The following is a 15,192-nucleotide window of genomic DNA, read 5'->3' on the forward strand; positions in this document are numbered from 1 at the left end:
TACATTTTGGGACAAGAGTTCTAAGTTTTCAGTATATTGTGAAACTGTACACAAATAAGTGCTTCCTGTTCATCTTATGGCAGCACAGCAATGGGTTAATGCCGAACATCATTTTCAAATGGATTTTTTTTTTCTTTTTGATTATCAGGATTACCTCAACCTCAACCATATTAATTATAAACACATTAAACATGTGATTATACTGCAGCGCAGGTGCCACGGCCGTTGCCTGCCTGCAGAAGAGTTTTGCTGTTTTTTTAATTCAATATGTATATATAATATTCAGTATTTAAACTAGGGGGAGGTCAGTGAGGCATCAGTGATCAGTCAGCAGTCTTCATTATGAATAGCTAATCAGGGCACCACATGAAGACCCCACAGGCCGCCCGAAGCACGAGCATATCATTAGCTAAAAACTGAAAATAAAGATTAAACAACAACAACAAGATGGATTTCATCAACCAAGGTATCATTGTAATCAGTATAACGTGCAGACCTGACACTGTGTGTAGGTTACTGTGCATAATCCTGCTGACAGGTTCCCTTTAACCCCTTTCTGTCCTCTGACGGACTAGTACGTCCGAAGACAGAACCCCCGCTTTGATTCGCTCTTCGGCGGTGAGCCCGCATCAAAGCTGGGACATGTCAGCTGTTTTGTACAGCTGACATGTGCCCGCAATACTGGCGGGTGGAATCGCGATCCAGTTAAATGCCGCTGTCAAACTCTGACAGCGCCATTTAACTAGCGCTTCCGTCCATCGGGCCGGAATTGCGCACATCGCTGACCCCTGTCATGTGATCGGGGGTCAGCAATGCATCGGCACGACAACCAGAGGTCTACTAAAGACCTCTATGGTTGTTGATGCTGGATTGCTGTGAGCGCCACCCTGTGGTCAGCGCTCATAGAAATGCAGGAATTCTACTACATAGGAACGATCTGAGCATCGCTCCTATGTAGCAGAGCCGATCAGGCTATGCCAGCTTCTAGCCTCCCATGTAGGCTATTGATAAAAAGCTGGAAGGAAAGTAAATGCGCAATAGGGTCTTGTCTGGGTATTAAGAGATACCTCTAATCAATTTTTTTCCTGTTTTCTAGTACACGACATGCTAAAACCAATTATGTCGTCCAAAAGTACAACTCGTCCCGCAAAAAATAAGCCCTCACATGGCGATATTGACGGAAAAATAAAAAAGTTACGGCCCTGGAAAGAAGGGGAGCGGAAAACAATAATTCAAAACCGAAAAAAGCTGGGGTCATTAAGGGGTTAACGCTGTCCTTCCCAGCTATGCTAAAAAATATCTATCTATAGGTAGATATAAAAATATATATATATAGATAAGGTAAAATATATTCAATGTAATGTTCAAATAAATCTCTCAGTATTGAAGATGATTTTCATTTCATGGCTCCACATTGAACACCTTGACATACAGACCTTTGTCTGCAGTCTGGCTGCTGACCAGAATTTTACTTTTAGATTTTTGTAACTTTTTCATAATTTTTATGAAAACTAAAATCGTTTCATATTCTTTATGTAGTATGACACTTGGCAAACCCAATTATTGATGAATTATTCATTTCCACTACAGCAGATACAGCTAAGATATCCTAAACCGAATCCTTCTCTAAGCTGTAGTTCCTTACTTTATTAATGTATATGAAGCTTAGTTTACTGAGACTTGACTGTAGTTTCTAAAATAAAAGTTTATGTTCGGGGATTCAGCATCACTTTCTATTTTTTTCATCATTTAACAGGACTAATGAACATCAGAAATATCTCAAATGGACAAGTTATTTTATCTCCAGATTGTGAAAGAGATGTTAATTTTATACAAGATTCTTCAAGACAAAACATGACTCCAAATATGCTCCCAGAACCTTTCAGTCGAGTCATGTCATCTGATACCTTACCTGATAAGAAACATTCTATTGATCTTGCATGTATTGAAAAAAAAGGTGTACATCACAAAGCAGGAAAATTATATCCATGTAACGTGTGTGGGAGATACATTAAATCAAACACAAGTCTTATTCGACATCACAGAATCCACACGGGCGAGAGGCCATTTTCATGTTCTGAGTGTGGGAGATGTTTTACCCAGAAATGTGATTTTATTCAACATCAGAGAGTCCACACAGGAGAAAAGCCATTCTCCTGTTCTGAGTGTGGCAAATGTTTTAGGCGGAAATCTAATCTTGTTGAACATCAGAGAATTCACACGGGGGAGAAGCCATTTCCATGTTTAGAGTGTGATAAATGTTTTACAAGGAAATCCAAACTTTTTAGACAGCAAAAAAATCATCATGCAAACAAAAGGTTGTTTTCCTGCTCTGTGTGTAGGAAAAGTTTTACACAGAAATCTGATTTTATTCAACATCAGAGCGTTCATGCAGCTGAGAATTGGTTTTCTTGTCCTGAGTGTGGGAAGAGTTTTACTAGGAAGTCCAATCTTGTTAAACATCAGCTGGTGCATACAGGGGAGAAGCCATTTTCATGTTCTGAGTGTGGAAAGAGTTTTATGAAAAAGTCAAATCTTGTTGAACATCAGAGAATTCACTCAGGGGAGAAGCCATTTTCATGTAATCATTGTGGAAAATCTTTTACATAAAAGTCTAACCTTGTAACCCATCAAAGAATTCACACGGGAGAGAAACCATATTCTTGTCCTAAGTGTGGTAAATGTTATACACAAAAGGCTAACCTTATTGAACATCTGAGAACTGGCACTTGTGAAAAGTTATTCTCTTCATTATCAGGGAGATAATTAAATAAGTCAAACTACACAAAGGCCCCAAATTCCTAATTTCTGGATATTTGAGGACAAAACTCAAATGACTGGTGCACTCCTTAATCCAAGAAACCTTTGTAATGATACAGGGTGATTTGGTTCCCTATATGGCATTAACTGGCCCATCTAATAAATACCTTTGTGCTGTGTGAAGGGAAAGGGGTGGGCGTGGAACAAAACAAGATTACCTTTTCTAGCGCACATTCGCTCTGTCAGCACCATTATAGTCTATGATCCAGTTATGCAGGGGGTTCGGATATAAGCCCCGATGGAGCCACTGAACGGATGCCTGAACGCAGTGTGAATGTGCCCTCCTAAGGGTAAAGGCACACAAATATTGTAGCTTTATATCTTTAAAACAGAATTAAAGATGAGGGTATTGGTGGTAAAAGTGCTATTTGTAACAGCTCTCAAACTTGACAAAAGTCAGGCTTTAAACAGGTTTTTCATCTTATCAATTACTGGTGTCACTTCGGGAGGCAGTTCAAGGCTATGTGCATATGTTGAGTAAATGAATGCAGAAATTTCTACACCATTTCTGCATATCTTGGAAGCAAAAACGTAGCTGCAAAAATGCGTGTTTTTGATGCGTTGTTGACTGATTCCAGTGACGTCAATTCAGAAAAACGCTGGAAAAAAACGTACAGAGAGCTGACATGCTACAGATTATTTTCTGCACCAAATCTGCAAGTCAAAAATACTCAACTTGTGCATACAGGAAAGATATATATCTTGGTACCGTGTTAGCCAGTAGATAGAAAAATGTTTTGAATTGAGAGTCCTCAGTGGTACCACTGAGGACTCTCAATTCTAAACATTTTTTAGCTTGTGCATGACACTTCAGGTTTCTCATTCACTTTGTTGGCATCAGGATTGCTTCAGGTTATTGTACCAAGTCTGCAACGTGTACACAAGCCCCCTAACATCTGTTAATAGGAGAATTTTAATACGCTTCAGCACCCGGTGGACTTTCTTTGAGTTTGTATGGTGTACTGATTTGCAGATGAACTGTTGTTCTTTCAGAAGCTTTTTTTTTTTAACCCCTTTACCCCCAAGGGTGGTTTGCATGTTAATGACCAGGCCAAATTTTACAATTCTGACCACTGTCCCTTTTCGAAGAAATAACTCTGGAACGCTTCAACGGATCCTGGTGATTGTTTTCTCGTGACATATTGTACTTCCTGACAGTTGTAACATTTCTTTGATATGTCTTGTGTTTATTTGTAAAAAAAATGGAAATTTTGCGAAAATTTTGAAAATTTCGCAATTTTCCAACTTTGAATTTTCATGCCCTTAAATCACACAGATATGTCACACAAAATACTTAAAAAGTAACATTTACCACATGTCTACTTTATATCAGCACAATTTTGGAAACAACATTTTTTTTTGTTAGGGAGTTATGAGGGTTAAAAGTTGACCAGCGATTTCTCAGTTTTTCAACACCATTTTATTTTTTTGGGACCACCTCACATTTGAAGTCACTTTGAGGAGTCTATATGATAGAAAATACCCAAAAGTGACACCATTCTAAAAACTGCACCCCCTCAAGGTGTGCAAAACCACACTCAAAAAGTTTATTAACCCTTCTGGTGCTTCACAGGAATTTTTGGAGTGTTTAAAAAAATAAATAAATAAATAACATTCAACTTTTTTCACAAAAAAATTACTTCAGATCCAAATTTTATTTTCCCAAGGGTAACAGGAGAAATTGGACCCCAAAAGTTATTGTGCAATTTGTCCTGAGTACGCTGATACCCCATATGTGGGGAGGAACCACTGTTTGGGTGCATGTCAGAGCTCGGAAGGGAAGGAGCGACGCTTGATTTTTTTTCAACGCAAAATTGGCTGGAATTTAGATTGGAAGCCATGTCGAATTTGGAGAGCCCCTGATGTGCCTAAACAGTGGAAACCCCCCACAAATGACACCATTTTGGAAACTAGACCCCCCCCCCCCAAGAAACTTATCTAGATGTGTGGTGAGCACTTTGAACCCCCAAGGGCTTCACAGAAGTTTATTACGTAGAGCCGTAAAATTAAAACAATTTTTCCACAAAAATGACCTTTTCACCCCCAATTTTAGTTTTCCCAAGGGTAACAGGAGAAATTGGACCCCAAAAGTTATTGTGCAATTTGTCCTGAGTACGCTGATACCCCATATGTTGGGGTAAACCACTGTTTGGGCGCATGGCAGAGCTCAGAAGGGAAGGAGCACTGTTTGACTTTTTCAATGCAAAATTGGCTGGAATTGAGATCAGATGTCGTGTTGCACTTGGAGATCCCTTGATGTGCTTAAACAGTGGAAACCCCCCCACAATTGACCCCATTTTGGAAACTAGACCCCCCCGAGGATGTGTGGTGAGAACTTTGAACCCCCAGGTGTATCACTAAAGTTTATAACGCCCGGGCGTGAAAATGAAAAAAAGCATTTTTTCCACAAACATATTTTAGTCCCCAATTTTTTATTTTCCTAAGGGTAACAGGAAAAATTGGACCCCAAAAGTTGTCCAATTTGTCCTGAGTACGCTGATACCCCATATGCGGGAGAGAACTACTGTATGGGCGCACGTCGGGGCTTGGAAGGGAAGTAGTGACGTTTTGGAATGCAGACTTTGATGGAATGGTGTGCAGGCATCATGTCGCATTTGGAGAGCCCTTAATGTGCCTAAACAGTGGAAACCCACACAAGTGGGAAACTAGACACCCAAGAAACCTATCTAGATGTGTGGTGAGCACTTTGAACCCCCCAGTGCTTCACAAGTTTATATCGTAGAGCCGTAATATTGAAAATCATATTTTATCCACAAAAATGATCTTTTCGCCCCCAATTTTTTATTTTCCCAAGGGTAACAGAAGAAATTGGACCATAAGAGTTATTGTGCAATTTATCCTGAGTACGCTGATACCCCATATGTGGGGGTAAACCACTATTTGGCCACATGGCAGCGCTCAGAAGGGAAGGAGCCCCAGATTTTACTGTTATGGTTATCAGGTGCCATGACCCACTGGAAGAGCCCATGAGGTGCCAAAACAGCAGAACCCCCCCATAAGTCACCCCATTTTATGAATTATACTTGTCAATGAATTCATCTAGGGGTGCAGTGATCATATTGACACCATGGGTGTGTCACAGAATTTTATACCATTGGGCAGCCATGCGGAGAGACTCGGGAGGAACGGAGCGCTAATTGCCTAGTCAAGTGAATGGGTCTGTGCACATGTCAGTGCGTTTCCCCGGACCGTGTGTTCATGGGCAAAACACGCTGATATGTCCGTTTTTTAATGTCACCATGGGCCAAAAAACATCCAGCACATGTGCATACAGATTAAAACACATATGGATGTCATCCATGTGACACGCATCGGCGCCGGGGAAGAAGCGTTACAGTAAGCGCTGTTCCCCGGCGCCGGGTGCTGAACACTGCACTTCTCATTCTCCCCTGCTCTGCTGGCGATCAGCACAAGCAGGGGAGAATGATTCTTGTGCCGATCGCCAGCAGAGCAGGGAAGAATGATGAGAGCAGTGCAGCACCAAGCATCGGGGAACAGAACTTACTGTAACGCTACTTCCCTGGTGCCTGTCCTTATGGTACTGATGCGGCACACGCATGCCACATGCGTTCTGCAAGTATTACACACACGGACACTGACATCTCTGGTACCGGAAATATCAGGACGTGTGAAAGAGGCGTTATAGCAGATTTTTATGTTTGGCTACTGTCACACACTAAGACGCTTTTTATTGCAAAAAATAGTTTTTGCATCATCATATTTTGAGAGCTATAATTTTTTCCATATTTTGGCCCACAGAGTCATGTGAGGTCTTGTCTTTTTGCGGGACGAGTTGACGTTTTTATTGGTACCATTTTCGGGCACATGACATTTTTTGATCGCTTTTTATTCCGATTTTTGGGAGGCAGAATGAACAAAAACCAGCAAATCATGAATTTTTTTTGGGGGGGAGGTGGGGGTGTTTATACCGTTCCACATGTGGTAAAATTGATAAAGCAGTTTTACTCTTCGGATTAGTACGATTACAGCACTACCTCATATCATTTTTTATGTTTTAGCACTTTTATACAATAAAAGCCATTTTATCTAAAAAAAATTATCTTGCATTGCTTTATTCAGAGAGCTATAACTTTTTTTTATTTTTCCACTGATGGAGCAGCTGTATGGGGGCTTGTTTTTTTGCAGGACAAGATGAAGTTTTCAGCAGTACCATGATTATTTATATCCGTCTTTTTGATCGCGTGTTATTCCACTTTTTGTTCGGCGGTATGATGATAAAGCATTATTTTTTGCCTTTTTTTTTCTTATGGTGTTGACTAAAGGGGTTAACTAGTGGGACATTTTTATAAGTCGGGTCATTACGGACACGGTGATACCAAATATGTGTACTTTTATTGCTTAGATTTTTTATGCAAATATTTATTTATTGATAGAATAAATATTGATTTATTTTATTTTATTTTTTTAATATTTTTACAATTATTTAATTTTTTTTTTATTCCATTCTTGCGTTTACACTTTGTCCCACTATAGGACAATCATTTTGTGCAGGCTGATCGCTTCTATAGCATGCAGATCTGCATGCTATAGAAGCTGTCAGTGCTGCATGTATTTTACACTGACCTGAGAGACTTCCTGATCATCACTGCGCATGACAGGAAGTCTCTCAGCTCTGGAGACCCAGATGTCATCATGACAACATCGGGTCTCCATGGCAGTGATCGTGACATCGCGGCGTGCCGCGGGGTCTCCAATCCAAAGTCAGAGGGGCTGTCAGCCTCTGTGTCGGCTCCGGAACGCTGTGATCATGTTTGATCGCAGTGTTCAGGGGTTAAAGTGTCTTGAGTGGTCTGTGACCGCTCCTGGTACTTAATGCTGGGTGTCAGCTGTTAGAATCAGCTGACACCCGGCCATGATCGGCCGCACACCACCCGTGTGTGCGGCCGATCGACCATGACACACTATCCCGTCCATGGTCAGACGGGCCCAGGGCACATCTATGGGATAGTACGTCCAATGGACGAAAGGGGTTAATTAGGTCATTTTATCAGTGTTTTTTTTAGATAAGTACAATACAAATATGCAAAAACAACAGTAAAATCCCCAATTGCTTTTGATCACAAAAGTAGATGGTATTTGTGCAATATACATAATTTACATGGTTACAGTACTGGTACATTTTGAGAAGATTACAAAATACATTGTAGCAAAGCTTAAGATGCATAACTAGTAATTTGGTTTGTCTGATAAATTGTAGTTGTAAGAATCAACCTGAAAATAAGAGACCATGCATAGCATCAAATGGGGTCCTTTGTAATGGCTTGAAGGGAGAACAGGTGTATCTCCCCAAAGACCCCATATTCTCTGAAATTTAGCAACAGCTTTCCTTTTGAAATACACACCTTTTTCTAATCTAATGATATTCATTCTGTTGATGTATTTAGTAATACAAGGAAAAGCTGGCTGTAGGCAAATGCTCAATATTCCTTTTCATCCAGCAGTCTGAGCATGCCTGTAGCCACATCATTTTCATTAACATTATCCCCCAAATGCCCTAAAACCAACACTTCTAAAGAAATAAATACTGTGAGAATGACAATGTTAAAATACTGGAGGGGAGATTTGTGTCACTCAGAATGTTGACCTCAGTGATAGTATGCTGGAGGATTTTTCCAGGTTCATAAGTGCTGAGAGGGGTTAATCGGCTATATTAACCATTTCCCGACCTGTGACGCCACGTAGGCATCATGAAAGTCGGTGCCAATCTGACCTGTGATGCCTATGTGGCGTCATGGCGGGATCGCGTTCCTGCAGGTCCGGTGAACGGGTTAACTCAAATGTCACCAGACCTGCAGGTACAGGGGGACTTGTACTTGAGCTCAGGGGGGTTGCTTTACCCCTCTGTGGCTACGATCACTTCCGGTGACCTCTTTGACACCACCCCCAGATCTAATTGGAGCTAGAGTCCATGTCACGCTATCTCTCCATTCAGATGTGGAGGGGTGGAGTAAACGATGGCTGCCTCGCTGTCCAGCTTCATGCCGTCTGTGGAAGCTGAACAGCTTCATAAGTAAAGAAAGGGATACTACCCACATATGAGTGCTAATAAGTCAGGTGTGTAGCGATCCAACTAAATGGTATACTCACAATAACTGTGCTGCTAAGATCGCCACACATCATAAATATGCAAAGTGCAACATGTGAGATTGAATAAGTAAACTAATTACCCATATGTGTGAAAAGAGTCCCGTCTGGGTCCTGGGTCACGTACCCCAACGCGCGTTTCGCGTTCGTTTGTCACCGCTTCCTCAGGGGACGTGGCTTAATAAGGATCTCAGTCCTGTTTAAATAACGGTTACATCTGTTCACGTGATTAAGTGACCAGAAACTAGTGCGCGATTGTAAGAATGCTGGCAAGTCCCCACGCTGCGCCCCAAGCCTCTATCCCAGCAGACAAGTCTCAGTCACGTGAGCGGGTCGGCGCCACGCCCACATCATGCGACACAAGACCGCTGCCAGGAAGGAGGTGAGGCACAGCAAGTTATACAAGCCAGCGTGTATTATAAGTGACAGTGCCTACAAAGTGCATAAATACTGTGAAGTGACCAAATAGACAATTGCATTAAAATAAATATTGAAGCGGAAAATAGAATAGTGCGCATGCGTGTGCCGCAAAGGAAATTCCTTTGTATATCTCAGCCCTCTATCCCCATTGGTCGGCCTCAGTCGCACCCACATACTGTGGTGCAGGGACCAGCCTCTGGTAGAATATAATGCTGAGGTGAAAACCTATCAGGTCATGCCAATATCAGACTTAAAGTGACTAGTGCTGTAAGTACCAGATAGGGAAAATTATATATTAACATAAGATAAAAACCTATCGCATTGTACAGATATGGGATTTAAAGTGACTTGTGCAAAGAGTGCCAGATGAACAATATCAATTATCCACTATATAAACTAGTAGTACTGACAACTTTATTCCGCATAGACAAAATGCAACTACATAAATAATTAAAATATACAGACGCCATAGGCAAAGAGTATACTGACACGAGGGACATAACAGAAACATTAAAGATATGCACCACTATTTGCTAATAATGAATATATATGATCACAAAACTAGACAAGCCATAACAATCTGTCAGATACACTAAATAAGTGTCCATCTAATTATATTTAGTAACGAGCAATGCCTATCGTTTCTCATATCAGCTTGAGCATTCCACTTTGGATAGTTGTTATTTCCTCCATCCAAGGAGGAGCTCTCAAATACCCTTTTCTGACGTTTCTGTTACTATATCCCCTAGTTTGAAATCTAACTCTGAGGTCCGCTGCCTGGGCCTCAAATTTAGTGGTGGAGGAGCAGATCCGCTTCATCCTAAGATGCTGACCAACTGGGATGGCTTTGATAGTACTATATGGATGACCCGAATCAGCATGCAGAAGAGAATTGACCGATGTGGATTTCCTGAAGACATCCGTCTGCAAATATCGATCGCCATCGACCTCAATTTTGATGTCCAGAAAATCGTTGGATCAGTATATTGGGCACTATGACACCTATGGGCCTTAATGAAACGCATGGATTTTCTTCTTTCCTATGAAGGAAATGTCTGAGGGGACATATCTATTGTTTTTTTCTTTACCATACATCATCCGTTTTAATTTGGTATCTCTGCCTTTTATACATTTTTAGTGCGCTCATACTTTCGCCCATATCCATATGATTTCTGACGCTGGGGACGTCCATGAGGGAAAATTAAAGATTAGAGAATCCTAAAATCCTTGGATGGAGGAATAACAACTATCCGAAGTGGAATGCTCAAGCTGATATGAGAAACGATAGGCATTGCTCGTTACTAAATATAATTAGATGGACACTTATTTAGTGTATCTGACAGATTGTTATGGCTTGTCTAGTTTTGTGATCATATATATTCATTATTAGCAAATAGTGGTGCATATCTTTAATGTTTCTGTTATGTCCCTCGTGTCAGTATACTCTTTGCCTATGGCGTCTGTATATTTTAATTATTTATGTAGTTACATTTTGTCTATGCGGAATAAAATTGTCAGTACTACTAGTTTATATAGTGGATAATTGATATTGTTCATCTGGCACTCTTTGCACAAGTCACTTTAAATCCCATATCTGTACAATGCGATAGGTTTTTATCTTATGTTAATATATAATTTTCCCTATCTGGTACTTACAGCACTAGTCATTTTAAGTCTGATATTGGCATGACCTGATAGGTTTTCACCTCAGCATTATATTCTACCAGACGCTGGTCCCTGCACCACAGTATGTGGGTGCGACTGAGGCCGACCAATGGGGATAGAGGGCTGAGATATACAAAGGAATTTCCTTTGCGGCACACGCATGCGCACTATTCTATTTTCCGCATCAATATTTATTTTAATGCAATTGTCTATTTGGTCACTTCACAGTATTTATGCACTTTGTAGGCACTGTCACTTTTGCATAATACACGCTGGCTTGTATAACTTGCTGTGCCTCACCTCCTTCCTGGCAGCAGTCTTGTGTCGCATGATGTGGGCGTGGCGCCGACCCGCTCACGTGACTGAGACTTGTCTGCTGGGATTGAGGCTTGGGGCGCAGCGTGGGGACTTGCCAGCATTCTTACAATCGCGCACTAGTTTCCGGTCACTTAATCACGTGAACAGATGTAACCGTTATTTAAACAGGACTGAGATCCTTATTAAGCCACGCCCCCTGAGGAAGCGGTGACAAACGAACGCGAAACGCGCGTTGGGGTACGTGACCCAGACGGGACTCTTTTCACACATATGGGTAATTAGTTTACTTATTCAATCTCACATGTTGCACTTTGCATATTTATGATGTGTGGCGATCTTAGCAGCACAGTTATTGTGAGTATACCATTTAGTTGGATCGCTACACACCTGACTTATTAGCACTCATATGTGGGTAGTATCCCTTTCTTTACTTATGACTTAAATATACTGTGTATTACATTTACTACTGTCCTGTCTTGTTAACCTGGATCATTGGTTGTATCTTTGGATGCAGTCACAATATATTTGTATAAACTATTGATTACTGTATATTACATGCATGCTATTATGTGAAAATTATTGTAAGGAATTTTCAATAAATGTAATTTTTTGCTAATTTATTGGCCAGTTTTTGACTCTCGTTCCTCCGGTTTAACAATTTGCATAAAGAGTCGCCGTATATTTATAGAAAAATTAATAACTGACGCTCCTCTGTTTAAAACCTAAAACATGTAGGCCAAATTACATTTTTTTCACTGTTTCATCGCACTAGTAATTTATTTCCTGTTTCTCAGCATTTTTTATAGCAAAATTATGGTGTCATTCAAAACAATTCATCTCAAGTGTAAGCACTGGTGCTTGTCACCTTATGAACTTGGTCCATCTTACTCTTGGTAAACAAACAACAGCAAGTACTGATGGTTGAGTTTTGTTTTTGTTTTTAAATGTGGCAGAATGTTTATTTTTCTTGACATTCAGACCTCAACATGCCTCCATCTAAAAGATTAGCAAATTGTTAATGTTGTTCATTGAAACAAAGTACTATTGATACTATGTGGCACATCAATAGTCACAAGTTAAACAGGGAACGAAAAATACATGTTGACATATCTAAATACAATACCCTCATTAATCAAAACCAACAGATTTCATGAGGAGGTGTGCTGAAGTCAGACGCTTCTAATTTATTAAGACAGTCAGAAGCTCCTAATTTATTAAGGGTATGTTTCCACGTTCAGGAAACGCTGCGTGTTTGACGCTGCGCAGAGCTGCAGCGTCAAACACGCAGCGTCCAGATGTTACAGCATAGTGGAGGGGATTTTATCAAATCCCGTCTCCACTATGCGTCGTAACACGCACCCGGCGGCCCTGCGATTCCGGACATGCTGCGGGTCTTTTAAGATCGCAGCATGTCCATTTACCTTGCGGCGATGCTGCGCCGCCGCAAGGTAAAACACAGGGCCCTATGTGTGGGGTGCGATGATGTCAGATGTGTGCAATGAACACATCTGGCATCATCGCGTCACAGAAGAGGGCGGAGCGGGTTTGACACTCCGTCCAATCCGCCGGCCATCCTGAAGGTGGAAACATACCAGAGTGTCTGAAAATACTAAAATGAGTCAGGAGTGTCTGAAAATGGGCGTGTATATCTGTGCGCCTCGCCACTAATCTTCAAAAATCAGGAGACAAGGAATGGTCATAAAACAGGCTGCAGTCAGACAACAGGAATACAATAATCAAGCATGAGCAGATAGAACAATACAGAAGCAGAGTCCGAGGTTCAGGAGTTTAAACAGAAGACAGATCGGAACTAGAAATGAATCCCATAGCTCCCCGAGTAGCATCAACGAATCCAGGAATTAAACTTGCGTCTAAAAACTTTAGGCCAAAGTAACATTTTAGTGGAAAAAAATGTTCATTTTCCATTTACTCAGTCCAATGTTATACAAATTTGTGAATTGCCTGAGGGTTAGAAATGCTCACTACTCACCTAAATGGGGTCAGTTGGGGGGAGTTTCCACTGTTTAGGCACATCAGGGGCTCTGCAAACATAACATGGCCTCCGCTATCTATTCCAGTTAATTTTGCATTAAAGTCAAATGGTGCTCCTTCCCTTCCGAGCCCTGCCTTCCACCCAACAGTAGTTTTCCACCACATATGGGGTATTGCTGTAACAGAAGAAATCGCACAACAAATTGTATGGTCCATTTTCTCCTGTTGCCCTTGTGAAAATGAAAAATTTGGGGCCAAATTAAAATTTTTATTTAATTTTTAATGCTCAACGTTATAAATTCTGTGAGGCACCTGTGGGTTCAGGATGCTCACCACACCTCTAAATAAATTCCTTTAGGGGTGTAATTCCCAAAATAGGGTCACTTGTTGCGGGTTTCCACCGGCACAACAGGGACTCGGCAAACGCGACATGGGCGTCTCCTATCTATTCCAGCCAATTTTGCACTCCAAAAGTCAAATGATGCTCCTTCTTTTCTGAGCCCTGCTGTCCAAACAATAGTTTTCCCCCACATATGAGTGTACTCCGGATAAAGGGCTCAACAAATTGTTTAGTCCATTTTTCCCTGTTAGCCTTGTGAAAATAAAAAATTAGGGCCAAAGCAAAATTTTTGTGGGAAAAAGTAAAATTGCTTTGCTTCTAAATTGCTTTAATTCCTGTGAAGCATCTGAAGGAAACTTCTTGAATGTGGTTTTGAGTACTTTGAGGGGTGCTGTTTTGAAAATGGTGTCATTTTGGGGTATTTTCTGTCATATAGGCCCTCAAAGCCACTTTAAATTGGATGTGATCCCTAAAACTAAAAAGAAATTGGTTTTGTAACACTATGGAAGAATTGCATTTCTTTCACTATTCCATCCCACTTAGAAGTTATTCTCTGTATCTTAATATATTGCAGGGCTAAATGATGGTGTCATTCTATATTGCATCTCATCACTCAAAAAAAAACAGCAAAATAAAAAAAATTATGACACCTTTAAAAGAGGAGGGATTAACCCCTTTCCAACGATAGGCATAATAGTACGCCCACTTCGGACTCCCTCCCTTTGATGTGGGCTCCGGCAGTGAGCCCACATCTTTCCCGATACATGTCAGCTGTTTTCAACAGCTGACATGTGTCCAGAATAGCCATGGATGGAATCGCGATCCAACCGTGGCTATTAACCCCTTAAATGACACTGTCAGCGGCATTTAACTCGCGTTTCTGGCCATAAGGCCGGAAATCCGCCCACTGGTGACCCTTGTCACGTGATCGCGGGTCACCGGTTCGTTGGCATGACAACCAGAGGTCTCCTGGAGGCCTCTATGGTTGTCACTGCCGGATTGCTATGAGCCACCTGGTGGTATGTCGCAGAGACGATCAGATTATGGCAGCTTCTAATCTCCCATGGAAACTATTGAAGCATGCCAAAAGTAAAAAAAAAAAAAATGTTTTTAAAATATAAAACAAAAATAAAAGTTCAAATCACCTCCCTTTCGCCCCATTCAAAATAAAACAATAAAAAAATCAAACATACACATAATTGGTATCGCCGCGTTCAGAATCGCCCGATCAATAAAAAAAGGATTAACCTGATCGCTAAATGGCGTAGTAAGAAAAAAGTCAAAACGCCAGAATTACGTTTTTTTGGTCGCCGCTACATTGCATTAAAATGCAATAATGGGCGATCAAAAGATCATATCTGCACCAAAATGAGCCCTCGCCCAACCCCAGATCACGAAAAATGGAGACGCTATGGGTTTTGAATTTTTTTTCACCATTTACCGTATATACTCGAGTATAAGCCGACCCGAGTATAAGCCGACCCCCCCTAATTTTGCCATAAAAAACTGCG

At 41.0% G+C, this 15,192-nt stretch overlaps 1 protein-coding gene across 1 annotated transcript in view; it reads left to right on the plus strand.

The window, feature by feature from the left end:
- Positions 1–15,192, plus strand: part of LOC143767901 (uncharacterized) — a 53,087-nt gene that overhangs the window by 16,054 nt on the left and 21,841 nt on the right. The window contains 1 exon segment of the mRNA XM_077256422.1: positions 1,757–2,738. Coding sequence (XP_077112537.1) covers positions 1,757–2,738 — 982 coding nt within the window.

The sequence above is a fragment of the Ranitomeya variabilis genome, chromosome 4 (genome assembly GCF_051348905.1).
Source record: "Ranitomeya variabilis isolate aRanVar5 chromosome 4, aRanVar5.hap1, whole genome shotgun sequence".
Lineage (NCBI taxonomy): Eukaryota > Metazoa > Chordata > Amphibia > Anura > Dendrobatidae > Ranitomeya > Ranitomeya variabilis.